General features: G+C 40.8%; 1 protein-coding gene across 2 annotated transcripts in view; it reads right to left on the reverse strand.

The window, feature by feature from the left end:
* Positions 1–19338, reverse strand: part of UNC5C (unc-5 netrin receptor C) — a 260659-nt gene that overhangs the window by 56838 nt on the left and 184483 nt on the right. For both annotated transcript variants that reach the window (XM_054066027.1, XM_054066026.1), the window contains exon 4: positions 5354–5457. In XM_054066027.1, coding sequence (XP_053922002.1) covers positions 5354–5457 — 104 coding nt within the window. The remainder of the gene's footprint in view (positions 1–5353; positions 5458–19338) is intronic.

Consider the following 19338-nt stretch of genomic DNA (forward strand, 5'->3'; position numbering starts at 1 on the left):
TTCCATCCTGATCATATGAGTCGTTCCTTACACCTCTCCCAATCTCAAGAGGAAAGTCAGCAGGATGTGAATGCTGGATCCTGGTCTCTCATTGCCTCCTATGCACCATCCTGCCCTGGTCTCATCTTCAGAGCGGAGAACACCTGCCAAAACCAGCCTTCTACCCTCTAGATCCAGGCAAAGCCCTCCAGTGCAATTCTCCAAGACAGAAACAGCTGGGAGCATTAAGAGATTTGCCTCGATGAAAGGCAATTTAGGATTCTGAAAGGTGAGACCATTACACCCCTGCCTTCCCCATACCTAGCCAATGTGGCAGGAATGCTTTCCATCTACATCCACAGCCACACCAGCATTGTGGCTGGTGTTCTCTGCAGACACGCCAGCTGGTCATGGCCTTGCCACAGTCCCTGCTGAGCTTCCAACGCCTTCAACACCCACAGGGAAATCAGAGATCCCCTGTTTCACCTGAATTGTAACAACAGACATGCATTCCATACCATGTTGACAGTACAGGCATGCATACACACACACACACCAGTAAGAACGACACATTTGCAAAGCTAACTATTGATTTTGGACACAGTACGAGATACCCAAGTGAGACTGAGAAAACTTTAGCAATTTACATATGGGCTATTGAGCCAGCAGCTATCTCTGGTACCCTGAGACTTGAGCGCCTCTTTGAAGAATGCTATTTGATATTTGGATTAGGTTTCAAATATGCACTTTCATCTCAGCAACTGCCTGCTCTACAAGATGGTGTCCTCCATGTCCTACTTGCTGGAAATGGGTTTCATGCTTGGTTAAAGTTAAGAAAAAAAAAAGTAAAAAAAGTGGTCTCCAAAGCAGCTGAAACTATAGCTATGAGAGACTGCAAAACACATATTGAGAATGAGACAGCAAATGCAAATCACCATCGACTAGTAGATTGGGGTGTAAAAAGCGTGTAAGAAGGAACAGAAATGTATAGGACCAGACACTCACTATTAAGGAGTGCTTTAACTTTTACTTCTGGAGAATGACAGGCCTGCTTCGCCAGATCTTCCCCAATGGTTCTTCAGGGTTAAAAGAATGAACAGCCCTCATTTATTTTGGGCTGTGTTCCTTCTGCACACAAACCCACCTCCTCCTCCCTGCTTATCCTCTCGTGGACACCTAAAGGAAGTTCTGCTGTATATTGCAAGGCACTCTAAAGGACAGTGTCACTTCCCAGCCAATTAGTATTTGTAGCCACAAACTCCTCTATTCCTCTCTCTTAGAGCTCGCTTTCCTGCCAGGAATATAAAACACTGTCTTGGCAACACATACCTGCATGGAAATGCATACACATGAACTTCCAATTAAGGGATAGCTGCTGCAAAACTTAAGTGGCTCTCACGAAACAAAGCGAACAGTGGTTGTATTAATAATCAATTAGCTGGAGCAGCCACCTGATGCTGTCTATTTGGAGAAGTCCTCAGCTTCCACCAGCTTTTGCTCATGCAAGAGCAGATTAATAAAGTCTGTGTTCACAGTCATCTTGACTCAGCAAAACACCTTCTTCTGCCTCTTGATTTGGATGTTTTCCCCCTTGCTCTAGTTCCTTATTACGGCTATGAATGTGGATAAATATCATGTCCAGTTTTAAACTCAGCTGGGTCACCAAACTGTTCATTGCACCCTGTTCTGCAATTAAACTACTCTGTTAAACACCTTAATTATAATTAAAGAAGCAATTATCCCACTGTTAAATCATACATGCCCATGCAGAAGTATGTCTGTCAGCTTATGGCACGTTAACCAATCTTACATCTCATTGATGTTTTGATCTATAACCTATCAAAACGAGTTAATTTGATGTGATTCAGTGTCTCTAACTATATTTTATCATATGCAACATGACACTGGCATCTTTCAAAGAACAAATTAAATGAGCTAGGAGGTTAATTGCTAATAACTCTGCCATTACTGTTGGAGCATCACAGAATAGGATCCTTCCTGCCTTTTTAGGCTGGGTTTTAAAAAACGCACACAGAGAAGAGAGTGGAATTGAAATGGATGTTCCTGTAGAAACTGTGGGGCTGCAACTGTCCGATTTCCACTGAGCACTGTCAGTTCCCGCTGACTCTGGCAGGTCAGAATGCTTATCTTACCACCTTATCCTACTCCTCCCCATCAAGGAAAAGCAGAAGGCAGGAAAGCATGCAGCAGGGGCAGGAAGTTGTTTGGGTTTGTGTATTTTTATTTCCCCCCCCCCAGCAGGAATGTATGAGTTCGCCCCTTCACCTCTCAGTTGTGTGGAAACTTCAGTGTAACGGGACCTGTGCTGGTCCTTCTGCTGCTTGCCTGGGCCTCATATATGGAAAACCAAAACATATATTGGGCTTTTTCAGAATCTGTAGGTAGGTTTGGTTTCATACCAGTTGTAAAACTAGGAGTGAGGAGGGATGCTGCTGCGTAGCTAGCACCAGTGCTGGTCAAGGCTGGTCGGTTAGGTATGTACGGCCACAGAGAAGCTGCTCTGGTTTGCCCAGAGATCAAGCAAACCTTCGGTTCCTTACTTTGTCACAAGTGAAGCAACAAGTATTTTGACTTGACCTCAGGCCATAAGGGTAGTGTATTTTAACATACCTTCTTCCATTTGGATCTAGTGGCCATGATCTGAACCTACTTTAATGCTCACCACCTCCTGGCAGATCTGAGAGACTTGTAAGTGCTGCCTTAAAAGCTTTGCCTGCCCATCTCTGTCTTTGTCCTTCTTGCCCTCTGGAGCAGCTGTATGCTATGTGGTTCAGCTTTTCAGCAACAGTAAAAGCTGCTCTAGCATTGATCCATAAGAGCTTGACATAGTTAATTGCAATTAAATGTGCTGGAAATTATAAAACTAAATTCCCCAGCTACTGAAATGGACAGGAAGAGGAAAGAATAGAATGTATCCCTGAGTGTGATCGTTCCTAACACTTTGAATTACCAGGAAAAAAATGAAACAGTGTGAGAATAAAATCAATGAGAAAAAGCAAGGAGAAGATGCTGGAACTCTGGACTCCAGCATTACTTTAAACTGAATGTGTATTTTGCAATGTTACGGTGTAAGCTTTTCTTCCTCTATTGTGTTGTTAAATCCAGTGACTACTTCAGAAGCCAGTAAGTGGAAAAAACTCAAAACAAAACACAGTGCCTAGAATGGGAAAAGTCTGAGTTACATGCTCATGAAAGCATTTGGAAAAGCTGCTCACAGCTGCAGCATACATGTTACCATACTAGAACCAAGACAGTCCTTCAACAAAGTAGAAAACAGCTTCAGCCTGGTGCCTGCCTTCTCCCAAGTCCTTTCTTAGCTACCTGTACCATCATACCAGAAACTCCTCCTAAAAAATAAATGAAATCTTAAACAAAGAACTCATTCAGCTCTACAATTAAAATAATCATGTAATCCTTCAACCCACTAAGTTACCTTTTATCCTTCCATTTTTTAAAGTTTATCTTACCAGCTTCAGCAAATGTCACATTAAGGCATTCATATTCATTAGTGTTCAGGTCCTTTGTTCTTTTAATCGTGTTGGAAAGAATCTACAAAGAAGCTGTGTTAGGCGGCTGTCCAATCTGGGTGTTTGATCTCTTTCTGACTTCAAAAGTCAGAAAAGGAAAAAAAACCAACATTGAGAATGGTTCTTTCAAATGTTAGATGGGTATTATATGATTTCTGAGACTGCCAAGTGTTAATTGGTATCTGCCCTGACCACGGTACAAACAAGATTCAGAGACAGTTAATGTACAGTCATGAGTCTTGCCTATTAACAGAGTGAGCCAGGATACCAGAAGGCAGGAAAAAGTGCAATTATTATGAGAGTGGCTCACAGAAGATCTTTTCAGGGATCACTTCCACGCATCATGTTAAATCATGCTGTTCGGGTCTCAGCTGCCTGATCGGGCATTACAGACCTTTCTGAAGGAATAAACAGAGTGGCTGGTGAAATTTCAGAGGTGCTTGTAACACTGCATTCAAACAAACTATTTGTCATCATCAATCTCTGTTTCCAGTAAAGGTAATGAAGTTCCCCAGTACTGCCCTGCACCTCCAGAACAACATGTCCCATTGCAAACACAATTGTCATGGCAGAACAGCAAGTTGATTTGATGTAAATTAGCAACAGGAAGGAAAATAAAAACAAACTGCTGCTAAATTCCTGAGGAAAGCCAAATGCTTAATATCACAGTTGTCAGCAAGCTGGCTCAGCACACCTAATCGCTCTTTACAGTTTCAGGGATCTTAACAGGGAAAGAAAACACTCTATAGAAAAATAAAATGGGAAAAATCTTCTATGCTAATTATTGCTTCTGATGTTTGTGGACACATTTCTGCAATTCTGATTAAATCTAAACTTGGGTTAGATGGGGAGGTAACACTTTTAAGATTCATCTCCTGAGAAATCAGTCATCAGCGCTGAGTGACAACCACTTTGCTACTTAGCCATGACAGTCTAACTTATCCAAATGCAAATTGGCAACAGTTTCTTCTGTGTGTGGTAGAGGAAAACCGAGGAGAATTCAGATAGGGGAATTACCATCATTAACAATCAATTTTTCCCTTAATAGCCAAAGAGGATTTAGGATTTCAGAAATCCCCCTCCCGTGAGCAATAAGGCTGAAGCCAGCACTGCACTTAGGCAAACTCCTGTTCAGGGGAAGACCCACTGCTGTCAGCAGGCACAGATTTTGCTGAAGGATAGACTCACTCCTGTCAGGTGGAGCACAGTCTACCCACTCTGGGTATACTTAAATGCCAGTGGGAAAACCAGATAAGCCCTGAAGATGGATTATTAGGCAGACACATACCCTACTTGCCCCCATCTCATACTACTTCACCTTTGAGCCCATACTGGACCGTGGTACACCCTCTAGTGCTGAGCTAACTGGCTGGTGCACATGTGAGCACATGCACTAACACGTGATGGAAATATTATCTGTCAAAATAAAAATTAAAATGTCTTTATACTATTGTTCTAAGTCTTGACAATTATGCTTGAAAGGTGCCCCTCAGAATCAGTGAAATGGTTTTTTATTTAAAAGGAAAAGGACAGACAAGATAGGCTGGCACTATTACGCTTGACCAGCTACATGCCTTTTCGATGCCAAATACAACTGTGAGTTTTGAAAGGGAATTAAAACCTGAAACCAAACTGCCTGCAGCTTTGCCCAGCAAGAAAGCATAGTCCTAAGCCATTAATCAGTTCCTGATCAATCTTGTCTATGAGCCAGTCATCTCTCCACTACCATCCATTCATCATGTCATGCCTAACTCACTGCACCATTAACCATCAATCAGGGTTTAGTTATGATGTCCAAGGGCCGGGACACTGCTGTTGCTGCTCACCTCAGCTACCGGAATGCCTTCAGGGGGACGGCACTGGAGCAAGACTTCTTGTTCCAATGAGACTTCTTTCCCCAAGGGCTCTTGCTCAAAAGTTTTCCGTAGATCTAGGGAGGGAGGAGAAGAAAAAGAATTAGTAATATTAATAGATGGTTGTTTAAATAACATTTGATTGCCATACTGCATAAATGAGAGAGATCTTTCTAAACAGAGAAAATAGCATTTCTGTTCCCTGGAAAGTGAAGCATGTAAAAAAGACCAAGACGTTTTCACTTAATTCCAGCATTAAGCAGTTAAAAGTTTCATAGTGAATTTATTATTTACTTTGTGGTAGGGCATGTGAACCCAGCAATGATTCAAGGCCTCACTGTGGAAGGTCATGTCCAGACACAGAACAAAAAGCGAAACAAGTCCCTTCTTCAGATAATCTACATTTGATAAAATTATGCCAGTGAAATACTAAACAAAGTTATGAACAAATAAATAAATCTGTGAAACTACAGCACATCAGCTAAGTTGCTTTAAACTCATGCTGCGGTTTGATGTACTCTTAGTCCATTAACTTTACAGCTTTAGTTAATTTGTCTCCACCTTATTATCCCTGTAACACTAAATAGATTATAATTATAATAATAATGATGATGACAATAATATGATAATGACAATGATGATAATAATAATAATAACAACAATAATAATAATGTGGAGCTGAAACATGCTTCGATACCCACACAGCATCACAGAAATGTGGAGGTGGAGAGGGCACTGAATGCCCCTTCAAATCTTGGACCAGGCCATCACACTGGACAGCTGTACACTTCTGGAATATCTTTGCTATATGGTAAAATGGACTTGAGAAGTTCCCTCATTACCACAAGCTCTGTATTTCTGCCACGGACTGGCAATCTCTCTGCTGTGCCAGAAAGGACAGTTTTTTGGGTAAGGAGGCATTCAGCCCCAGTAGCAACTGAGGATATCTCTCCCTGCTACTGGTTCCTGCTGAAAAAGAATGTGGGGCCATTTTCAAAGTCACATCAGAGAGTTGGCCTGTCTTTAAAGAAACCTTGCTAAAAAAGTTTATTTTATTTTTTGTTCTAAAATCAGTTCCTCAAGCCAACTCACGGTGAGGTTGCACAAATACTTACATCATATTGGAAATAAGTCCTATGGGAACAATTTAAAAGCCAAATATTTCATATTTCGAGGCCATAACCTGCAGCTGCGCTGGAAAACAGATCACTGAATTGAACCAGTTTATGAACAAACCATCCAAACAGTTATTTTTCACCTAGATTACCTTCAAGGTCTGATTTACAGCTGACCCCACAAGGAACCGCACTACCAGCACTATCAAAAGGCAAAACCTGGGGCAGGCAAATGCACATATGGAAAACGAGGTGGGGTATCTGCCACCAAAATCAGCTCCTCTGAAACTCGCCTTCAAACAGCACAGGATCTCTGTGTCTTAGCTTATACTGGGAAAATGTGTCTGTTCAACTAGCTGGAATTAAACGTCAATCTAATCACACCATAGAAAAGCTTGGTCATAGCTGGAGATGCTGATTTTAACTTGAGCTGATAATGCAATAAACTCCTGAAGTCCTTAAATCCATGCATTTTCCTAGCAAAACTGAGGCATCTCTGTTCTTCCTCTGCACTGCAGACATGGCCACTGGCACCCCTGCTCCTTCTGTCATACAGGGCATAGATGCTGAGAGCCTCTTGATGGGACAGGATTTAAGGTCACAGAAAGATGAGCTTCGGCAAATCTTAAAGTGGCAATTTAAGAAATTACTGCCTCCAGCTGTCTGCTTGTTTAGGGGTTATTCTCTGTCAAAAGGAAGCACATACCATCGTTACAGCTACCTCACTAGAAAATCCACCATTTTAACCTGAGTTACTGATGAAGGGAATTTAGCCTACAGTACTGTAGAACTTATGGCAAAGAGGAGGAGTAAACATCTGGAAACGATCATTTCTTAGGATGATACACCAAGCTTCATCAGACTGTGCATGTCAGCGTCCTTGTCTCATTGATGACATGGCGTCACCTGGCAAGTGAGGCTCCTTCATGTAAGAGCTACTTCAACAACACAACCAGCAAGATTAGGTCAGCCTGTGATGCCTGTATGTAGCTCCTAGCATGTTGCCAGCTCCAACATCACCAGCCCATCACCTTTATCCCATCCTCTCTGACAGGCTAACCAGGGGACATCTGGGTTGTATGTCTCAACTTGAGTAAGACCATAACCCTCCAGGTGCTCTGTGGGTGAGAGTCATTCCAAGCACAAAATACTGAATTTTGGCTTGCTGTACTTCTGCATGTTAAGACAGAGATGAGCTGCTCTTTCAGGAGCTGGTGGGTTTCTCAAGATGTAACATTATTCCTTTGGCCCAGGCTCCTCACACATCCTACGGGCTTGATAGGGATCTTGGGCAAACATAATGCCAGGTTAATACAGTTTGCTTTAAATTAACAAATAACTGGGGTTATAGTTCTAGCAGTACCCATATGCTACCATTATTGCTAGTTCCACAGGTATTTCCAAAGGAAAATGATTACAGGTACCACCATGTAGACCTTAGTGCATCTAGCAGGTACACACACATACGCACAGTGCAGACAATTACAACAGATGCATCATGCTCTAATATCACAGCTGAGGATAAATGAGAAAGTAACCATGCTGGTAATAGAAGTATATAAGCACAGTAATAAATAGTATATTAATAATAGCTTTCAGGTTTTCAGACACGGAAGGGTGAAGACAGTACAGGCAGACTACATAGATAATAATCTGAGTTTTTTCATTGACACGTTGATTTACTGTTCTGCCTACCTTCCTGAAACATTAATAGAGCTCTGAAGCTCTCCATAGCTTTACGTGCTCTGAAGCTGTCTATAGCTTCACGTGCACAATAACCTCTCACACGCACAAAAACTCTCTTGTAAAGCACTTGCCTTTCAAAACACCACAAATTCTAGTGCATACAGAAGTAAATAGCATTAGTCTAAAAATGTGTAATAACAGTAAAAGAATCCCATTTTAAACTCTTCATCATCAACAGCTGGAGTTGCTGGGTATGAACAACCCTTTTTCCCTGGGAACCTTTGCAGTGGGGCTGCTGTAGGTGAGGTGAACCCTGCGGGACCCTGGCTCCTCATCTGTGGAGCCTTGCTGCATGTGGATGCTTTAACCATGCAATCGGATTCAAGTGGGTCAATGATCCACAAACTAAAAATACACTAATTAGGGACTTTGACATAATAGACGGTAATGTTCTCAAACAAGCCATTAGATAGTATTGAGCAAATGATACTAATTTATAGGGAAAAATTACATAATTTTGTATTTACAAGATTGGGAGCTCTTAACCCTATTCTGTTGGTTCCCTCTCACATCTTTACAGGTTTATCTCACCAGAACTACCCACCACATCCTACAACAGCCACACCACCTACAAAGAGATACAGATGGTGTCTATGTAGGGCCACCCATCACCTACCTAACCAAGCATAACGTTTGCTGGTTGCAACACACAAACAAGTTAACAAGATGCTTTTTTTAAGCGATAAGGAAGCAGAGAGCCTGGACAAACAACTTCGTCACTTGCTGTAATGATCATAAAAGACCCTGCTGGGACAGCACTGGGTCACAGAATGACTGCGTATTTTCTACGGCCTTTGCTATGATTTCTGTGGATAACAATGATGTCCTTCTAAAATCTCTGGTGTTCAGCTTCCTTTGCCATTTAACAATTATAGTCATCATGGCAACTTCACACTGTCGACCAGGAGTGGGTGAGCTTGCTAATGTACTGAAGGACTTTGGATCTTTTCCAAGCAGAGTATTTTCAATAAAATTTTTCACTTTTTCAAAGTGTCATATAAGTTACTATTTCTTGCAAGCAAGGACAGAAAGGATACATTTTCCCAGAGAATGGTAAAAGACGAATAAAATACACCCTATTAAAAAGAAAAGTTTCAACAATCTTCAAAAAATATGCCTGAAAAAGCAAGACAATAAAACATTTGATTCATTCCGGGTCAGGACCTCTTTGTCGGTGAAGAGGTAGTGTGAATTATTAAAGCCTCGGGTCGGCAGCAGCCCTGTTAATGTGACGCTGAGAGAGAGCCTTCTCTACCCTCATCTTCAATAGGGAGAGACACAAGGGAAAGGCAGTTCCACTTTCTTTCCATTATTATTTTGGCAATATAGAATAATCCCTGATTGCCTGTTTTAGCAATACTCTTTCTCCCCTTATACAGGTAATACTAATACCACAGCTCATCTCTTCTGGAGTGGAGTGAGCTCTGGTGGACAGAAAAACTGAAGGGTCCATCTTGCTTCTCTCACCAGCTCTCTCATGTATTTCACCCAGCTGCAGGTGGGGATGTCACCAACAGCTTTGGGGCACAGCCTGCACCCCCATCAGGCATTTCTGCCCCACAACCTCCCTTCTTGGCTGTCTTCATTAAAAGAAATCAAGGAGATCAATTAAAATTCTGGTCTGCTGCCTTGAACTGGGCTCTATTTTCTTTACTAATGTATCATCTTAGTAAATTCAGAAGGGGCTCTTGTGGCATATATCACAGCACATTTACAGCATACTTAAGATGAGACTTTCCTCCAAGCCCCCTGAAATGCTCCTCCACAACCCTCTGTGGTAAGGACAGATGGCTGCATTCAGAGTTGCATTGCAATGAGAAAATTTCCACAAGCATAAAACTGAAATAGTGCAAGGGGAAATCAGAATCTCAGTGCACACTGTATTATTAGCTTTGCTTCAGAATCACTATACTTTTTGCAAAGAAAGGCATTAGATCTTAATTGTAATGCACTGCTAAATGACTTCCTTTTATGTTTAATGCATTTTTAGCTTACAAAAACTCAGAAGTTCCATTTTTGCCTGCTAAAGGTAATAATTTCTACAGGAACTTATGACATTTCTCCACTTCCTTTTCTACTTGTCAACTTCTAAGAAAGAGCAAAGAATGACCCTATTCTTTTTTTTAAATCAAATGCATTTTATCTCTTTGCTGTTCTGGGTTTTACTGTGATAGGTAGGTGGATACAACTTTAAGAATATCTTTTATCATTTCTAAGAAATATGGTAAGAGGCATACTAGACACCTTCAAGGCAGTGCTAATACCAGGGTGACTAATGAATGAGCATGAAAAATGGACACTTGTCAGCCAGGAGTTAGATGTAAACCAGAAGAACAGAACAATGCAGCATTACTGTCAGGGAAAGATGGATTTCTGCCCTTGGTAGACCTTAAAGACACTGAGCTCTTTCTAGTAACTCCAGTGTCAACTTCCCTTCTATAACAAACAATTAAAAAAACTGAGCAAGCTTTAAGAACACAAAAAGAAAAAACATATTATTTTCTACCCAACTTTCATATTAGCTATGCCCATTGAGAGAAATATGTTTGGTGTGTGCCTTCATAGAAATAAGGTTTTAAGAATGTGAAAGGCCTTCACAAGAACTATATAATTCCATAAAGATGATAGCTGGCTTTATATGGGTAAGTATGTACAGGCATCCATATAAAACCAAACATGCCATAAGAAAAGAATGCAATTAAAACGCTACAAAAAAAGGGAATATGGCTTGGTATTATTTTAACCATTATTAGAGGATAAATAGGTAGCAAAGTCCTTCACTTCAAGTCTATCTCCTACTGCTGAGTGTTCAAGAGGCAATGTCAATGCTGGTTTAAATTTACCTGGCTTAATAAGAATACCCAAACAGACTCAGAACTGAGACTATGACCTTTGTGCGAGGATCAATTACACTGGTGGGTAAGTAATGGAAAGGTTACTTAATTAGTCTCTTGTTAATTACATCAAACCAGGTTTCCACTGAGACAGTCACAGGAATGTCATCAGCCTGTAAACCAGCCGATCTTTCTGAAGCCTCTATTAATTGATGTGTATGGGTGGCACCTTGCCCTGTGGAGTCACCTGCTCTATCAGCCTCACGCTGAGCGTTGATCCAAGCTGTCTGCCCTCCTTTGGTGTGTTGCTGCTCACAGGATGCAGTCGCGGCTGGACAGGGCTGTGCTCTCAGCTGTCCCAAGCATCAGCTCCTAGAGCTGAGGGCAGAGGAGGTAACTCTACATCTTGCAACCCCATCTTTATAATCAATACACAACTCTGTGTCACTATTTCTTTTTCTGGAGGGGCTGTTTCACATCTGTCCAGCCCTAAAGACAAATGCCATGGCACCACAAGGCTACCCCAGACACCTTCTCAGCCTGGAGAGGAGCATCAGGGATGGTGGAGCTTTATCCCCTTTCCAAAGATGCCCATAGCTTGGGCTGAACTTCTTTGTAGCCCTCCAGGAGGACCAGGAGCTAAGGCCTCAGGCGGTCATTCCACGCAGCCAAGAAACCACATCAGCTTCCATAGTCAAGCAGCCGATGGGGCCAACTCCTTGGAAGTGCACAACATGTTTTGGGCACGCAAGTGGCTACATCCTCTGACCTGAGGTACTGAACAAGGTGATGAAAACACTTTGCTTGCCAGGCTAGGAACTGCTGCAGCCTACTTTAAAAGAAAGCTAGTTCTTTTTTCCTGGTATGGCACCGGAGTAATTCAAAATCACTCAGAGGTAGAGGTGTACACTATATCTTTTACTAAATAAGATGCATGCCCTTAAAACACTGGATTCAAATGATTACACTGGATTCAAATGATCAAACAAGCAGCACAGGACAGAACACAGACACAGAAAGCCACAGTCGCAAAAGTGACCACAACAGCCCATCAGAGGCAATGCTTTGCTGCACTAAATCTACTTAACTGAGCCCCAAATAGCATTGAGAGCCCTGATGTTTCCTGAAGCCAAACCCAAAATCAAACCAAACCCGCCTGCTACTGCCCACTGCAGCTGCACGAGCTGCCAAGAGAAAAGGAGAAAACAAGAAATGGAGAAAAGATAGGAAAGGATAAAAGAGTTACAAGAGACAAAGAGTTGCAAGAGATGAGAGATAGCCACCACCTTAGGAGCTCCACATGTAGCAGTACGTGTTTCTTTGTCTGGCGGGTCCACAAGATGTTGGGTATCCACACACAACACATAAACACGAGACAAGACAAACAGAGAGGGACAAACAATAGAGAGACAAGCTAAACAGAGAGGCACAGGTGAAACAGAGGGAGAGTCGCAGAGAGGAACAAATAGAAAAACAGAGAGAGACAAGACAAACAGACAGAGAAAACAGAGGGCTTTGCAGACCTTCACAGGGGTTTTTAAACTCTCTGTCCCTGCCCCTCACCTAATCAGGTCGGGGGAAAGACAGGTAACAGGCTCAGGCAGGTCCCTCCTCCCCAGACAAGTCCACACATGCTCTCCAGCCTTCTGGCCTTGCCAGCCAGGGCTTGGGGCAATCACCTGCTTGGAGACATCCAACTCGTGCCAGGCCAGGTCCACATACACCTGGCTAGTGCAGGACCTGCTCTCCTCTTATTTTCTACGTATTTACAGCCTGAGCAAATGGTAAGTGCACACCTGCCAGCCCCTCATTCTGCTGATGGCACCTTTAGCCAACTGGGGATAATGCTGCACCCCAAGGACTCCTCGGAAACTCACTGCCTGCACAGCTGCAGAAAACCCATTTTTTTTCCCTCTTCTCTCTTGATCTCTAAGATAGTTCAGCCAAGTGCTGGTAAGGCAAAATACCCTTCTACAACACAGCTTCCGCATGGAATACAGTTATAATGAAGAATCACCCACTCAACAAATTTGGTATTGATACAACTATAAAAAATAAAAGCAAGCAAACTTTATCAAGAATTCACTGAGCAGATGGGTTTCCAGGTGTATATTGATCGCATTGTTCTCCTCCTCTTACATTTTTACTTGATAGTCTGATATTTCTTGTTCTTCTTTGTAAGCTTAACCTGCAAACTAATATATAAACTTCACTCCATTATTTTATTTTATTTGGTGACTGAAAGTGGAATCCAAAGTTCTTGCTTTTCAAATAAATCTAAACATAAAACTCAATTGATCTAACCTTAATAGGTGCCTTTCTGATGTACTAAATGTATACTAGAAACATCAGGTGAACATTGCAATTTATATGTATAACTGAATTTACAACACACTGAAACACTAGAACAGAAAACAAGTGTTATAAACATGGTAATTTGTTCTTGCTTTTCTGATACACTAATCTGACTCACAGAGCTGTCTCCTTGCTACCAAATTATACACAAAATTTTGTTAACTACCTGACTGTATCTATGTTTCACCATCAGGCACTAAGACTTTACTGAAAGATGATAATTTCTTGGGCATGACAGCATAATTAGGATATTCTCGAGGCTCCTACTAAGGGATTAAATTCATGTAAATTCAGTACAGGGGTTTCTTTTTGTTCCTTAAGCAGTGTTAACAGTGAAGTCAAGTCCATTTTAATTTATAAAGTCTTTATAATTTATAAATTTGTAATTCTTTATAAAGTCTTTATAATTTATAAAGTCTTAGTTCTTTATTACAAAGAAACGTGATTTGGATTTATTACTGTTGCAACGGCATCCTTGAGTCTGGGAGTCAGTCACGCCTGCTAACATGGGAAGTGGCACAGAACCATGGCTGTAGGGACCAAAAGCAGAATGGTGGTACCAAATATGTTAAATGTTTAGTTAATTTTTTGTTGCTCTTTCTGTGATCTGTTGTACTCTCTTCAGTAACTTTAGCTCAAGATCACCTGCTTAATAGTACACAAAGAAGGAATTAAGGTCCTCTTGCTGCTAACGCTCATATACACCTATTGAAGTGCACAAAACACATTTTTTAATTATTTTTCAATACTGCATGTCCTGGACATACTTTCCTATTAAAATTTTCAAGTGATGTCCTTCCCAGCTCACACTCCTTATCTCAACATCCACCCAGCTTTGTATCTACTGTAATGTGCTCTAATATTTTAGTGACTCCAGGAACATGTCCTCACAGCATTGCTTGGATTAGGTGTGTGAAGAGAGAGACGAAAGGCACTGCAGAAATATAACATGGAGCGTGGGCCCTAGTACTAAAAGGTGAGATAACCAAGTGTCAGTAAAGAATCTGTAATTTTTTTTTCCATATCTGTCTCCTTGTATGACTGCATACCCCTCAGAAGCAGAGATAAACCATCATGTGAACTAGTCCATTTTTCTACACTGCATTTATCTTATCAGTATTTGGTATCTGACACACATATATTAGCTACATTCCTTTGAAAAAAATGTCTGGGTCAAAAAAGGCTTTTAGATAAGTACAGAGGAAATTAATATCAAATTATACAAAAGATTAACAAGCAGATTTCCTTACTACATCAAAGATTTTTAAAATTATGGTTTTTTATCCTGATTTTAGATAATGAATAAAGGAGAGGAAGAGAATAGCCACATTAATTACACCAAGAAAAGATCAGGTAATAGAAATTACAGAGAAAGTTGTAATTTTCCTATAGGTCTTAAAAAAATCCAAAATCAGGCAGCAGACTTTGTGCTTATATTCTTACTATATTTTCTCCAGGACAACCTGGTCTAACATCATGAAGTCTGTGAGGCTACAGCAATGAACCAAACTGGAGCAAATGAAAAGTGCAGCCACATTATGCACAGGGGCTCAGATCAATTTATCTTAGCCACCCTTTTATTATCTGATCTATAAATTAGGTCAAATCCTGCAGCTACTGTTTAGTCTTTACCATATGTATTTTCAAGTGCATTTAACTCTACTCTCAGTTACACAGGCTCAGGTCTCATTCAGCCTTTTAACAAGAATTTTGCCCTGTTAGGTTTTATCTGTTCAACAACGCCCGTCTTGTTACATAAAATTCATGTTAAAACTTTACATTAGGCTAGGGTTTTTTCAGCCAGAGATAAAGCTATCCAAATTCCCTCCTTCCTCTCTCCACAGAAGTACTATTTTTTTAATTGAGCAGAAAAAAATGTATCAAAATATATTAGTGACTCCTAGTGCTCCTGATAGGATGTGCCTAGAATAAATAAGAAATGTGTGAATTGCTAGGAAATGCATTTCAGCACTTTCAAGGCCAGTATCTCAGAAAATTACAGCTCTACCAAGATAAACACTAGGTGTCCCTGCTTTGATGGTTACTGAGATATCTAGAATGGCAAAGTGAAAATTAATCCAAACAAATTTGCTAGTTTAAAAGGATGAAATGCTTAGCTCTGTTCTCATGGGGAGACTAAAGCCTCAGGAAGATGAATTCCACGAAACAGGAAAAAAACTGAAAATAATGATATTCTATCACCTGTTGTTTCTCCTCCTTTTCAGAAACAGCCTGCACAGATGGGAGTGATTTCCTTCCACATTCGTGGTCCAGGACTGCCAACGACAAGATGCTGTTAAACGCCTTGAGCACTTAGGGAACTCAGGATGTTGGCTTTAGACTCAGACTGTTTTCCTGTTTATATTGCTAGCACGGGCAGCCTTTGAAAACCACCAGCAGCATCACTCCATATTTATAGATTACTCCCTTCCTGAATAAGTGAAGCTCTTGGCTGAAGCGATGTTGCAATTGATTTTCACAGGGAAGTTTCATTGACTAGGTTGTTAGTACTTTCTGACACACGCCTGACCCTGCATTAAACAAACACAAGCTGCTTTTCCAGGATGCACATTTTTCACACTTTCAAATTACTTTTCAGTTAATTCTATTACACGCTCAGTGAACAGAGATGTTGCAGAGATATTTTTTTTTTGTTTGTTTGCTTTAAAGGAGTGCAGCTCCAGCACTTGAGAGGACACAGTAATTCCAGAGTAAGACTGGTGGCTATAAGGGAGAAAAGAGAGAGAGGGGAAGGAGAAAAGAAGGAGGAGAGGAGAAAAAGGATGAAGTGGAAGAAAGGAAGAAAAAGCTTTTGTTAATGTGCTAGGCATGGATAGCTACAACTGCACCCATTGAGATGAAATCACCAGGTCCAGCTATTAAGATAAATAAAAAAATAACTTAGAGCACTCTATGTGCTCCATTTACCCCTTGCTCTTCCCAAATGTGTTAGTGCTCTTTTTTTTTGTGCCAATTAAAAGTGAAGATTGCATTGGTGACAAACACGCAACTATAGCTGCAGACAGAGCTGGAGAGGAGGATTGTTCTGCCCCTCTTAAATTTTCGACATCCTTTATTTTCTGGATTAATAAATAACACACGGTCCCTACCTTGCATTCCAGCCTCGTTGCACATTGTGTAACCATAATAAGAATCACCAGCTGTGTTTAAAATATATTAAGAAACAACTATTACATTACCAGTACAGGTTTAGTTCCCTGAAGTCAAGGCTGTGAATACAGACGCATATCAATATATCCGAGTCCACCATTTGAAATAAGGATCTTGTAGACCAAATGATATCACAGAGAAAGGCATATACGTCACATCATATGTCTGAATTCCTAAAAAGTAGTCCTGAGTGACCTTAGAAATTTAGAAACAGACAATTTTGCAGAGTACATGTTTTTTTTTTTGCTGTTTGAAAACCTGCAGTTTGAAGGCCTAACACTTCAACCCTTAATCCCAAGGAGGCTAAGTGATATTCCAGTGTCACAGCTGCCCAAGAGGTTTTAAAAACTTCAGTAAATTACAAAGCCACTGTTGAGTTACAGGCACATAAAGCTTCCTGAAATTTATTTAATTAGACTGTTCTATAAAAACCTACCAACACTCCAGAAAAATCACTGAACTGATTGTTCCTTTCTCTCCAAAATACGATAAGAAATAGAAGCAAACTCTGTAAGTGCCTTAAAGAGAAATTTGGACACCTGGGAAAAAATGTCAGTTGATATAAAATAACTTGCATATACATACAATGATTATGTGTTATGGAGAAATAAAGTGCATAAATATGGCAGTACACAAAAGTTATTTAACCATCAAGTGAAATACGCTCAGACTTCTAAACTGTGTCAATTTAATCGTCATCTGTCAAGGGCTAATTGGCAGGACATGAAAATCTACGTAATGAGTTAACTTAGGGGTCATAATCTAAAAAACCTGTTCACACATTGCTAAGCCCCTCTGAAGTGCTGACTGCTTAAATGAAAAAAAATAATGAAATTGCTCTCTTTCATTTCAGTACAGAAATAAAAATCCCCGAAGTCTTGAAAAGTTTCCTACCATGGGAAAGCACTACAGAAGTATGTAATGGAGTTTCTTATTTTGTAGGAAGACTGCCTGTGCAATAATTTTAACTCCCCTTAACCCTGGGGAAATGATTTTTTGAGGTTAGTCCTCTACTCAGAAGTACAAGGCCTCTATTTCCAGCCAGATACTTGGACTAAAAGCATTAAAAAATGTGTATTTAAATTGAACCTACGAGATTTGTATCTGGATGTTTACACAGAAGGCAACTCCTCTTTGAGAATTTAACCACATAATACCTTCACAAGAACAAAAGGAGAATCAAGTTCTAAATGGAGGGCTTTAAATGACAGGGAGTCCTTCCTCTAAGATGTCTGTTAAAAGCTTTACTTGGCTGGAAGACTTATCTTCTTTCATTATAAATTGTTAGGCACAGTGCAGGAAATATAAGTATGCTGCAAACCCAGCTTCTAGTGACCTTTTCTCACAAAATGTATTTTTGCTGAGGTGAAAACAGCAAAAGAGATACGATTCTGGATGATATATTTTATTCCCATAACACAAACCAGGATTTCATCACGTAAAAGAGAAATGGTAGTCCCCAGTGCGACTACTCTATTACAAAGAAAAGCACTTCTTTGAAAATTAATGAGTATTAAATATTTGTACAGTCAAATGAAGATCTGTTTTCAGGGAACTGGTTGCCCTGTGTTCTTGGGATTTAAGCTGGGAATGGTTCAAAATAAATACTGGGGTTAGTAGCCATGAATAACAGTGATGAAATATTAGGGTTGAGATGACCTTTCAATCTCATATTACCAATCTGACTACATGATATGCTAACCACACACTTTTTTTCTTTGTTAAGGAACAAGAGCTCTATTATATGTTTGCAGGGATATGTATTTTAAGCTTTGCAGGAAAGGAACCGGAGGTTCTGGTGGACAGTAAGTTCAGCAAGAGTCAGTAATGTGCCCTTGAGGCAAAGGAGAATGGTACCCTAGGCTGCATTAGACAAAGCATTGTCAGCAGGTCAAGGGAGGGGATTGTTCACCTCTGCTCAGGGCTGGTGAGGCCACTCTTGGAGTGCTGGGTCCAGTTATAGGCTCCTCAGTACAGGGGAGACATGGACATACTGGAGAGAGTCCAGCAAAGGGCCACAAAGGTGACTAGGAGACAGATGCATCTCTCCTACAAGCAAAGGCAGAAAGAGCAGGGGCTATTCAGCCTGGAGAACAGAAGGCTCAAGAGGATCTCATCCATACATACATATACCTGAAAGGAGAGTGTAAAGAGGACAGAGGCAGGCTCTATTCAGCGGTGCCTGGTGATGGGATCAGAGGCAATGAGAACAAACTGAAACACAGGAAGATCCTTCTGAACATCAAAGAACACTTTTTCACTGTGAGGGTAACTAAGCACCGGCACAGGTTGCCCTGAGATGTGGTGGGGTCTCCCTCCTTGAAGATATTAAAAAGCTATCTGGAACCAGTCCTGGGGAATTAGCCCTAGGTGGCCTTGACTGAGCAGTGTGGTTGGACCAGATGACATTTAAACACCCCTTCCAGCCTCAACCATTCTGTGTTTCTGTGAAAGGAGTGCTGTCATCTCATTTCATAGCTTTCTTTGGTAATATTCCTACTCATTAGACACTTTTTTTGAGATGTATAATTGGTCTACTCAAGAAGTATTGCTTTCATTTTTCTACAAGAAGGAGAAGAATGAGATTTTGCTCTTAAGAACAGGATAAACTGCAATTCTTATGAATGCTTCTGAAGGCCTTAATTTTAGTATGCGTTGATAACTGCAAAAAAAATACAAAGCCTAACTAGTCAGAAACAAAATCTCTCTCCCAAACAGGAGAGACTCCACCTTTCCT

Source organism: Cuculus canorus, chromosome 4, assembly GCF_017976375.1.
Source record: "Cuculus canorus isolate bCucCan1 chromosome 4, bCucCan1.pri, whole genome shotgun sequence".
Classification (NCBI taxonomy): Eukaryota; Metazoa; Chordata; class Aves; order Cuculiformes; family Cuculidae; genus Cuculus; species Cuculus canorus.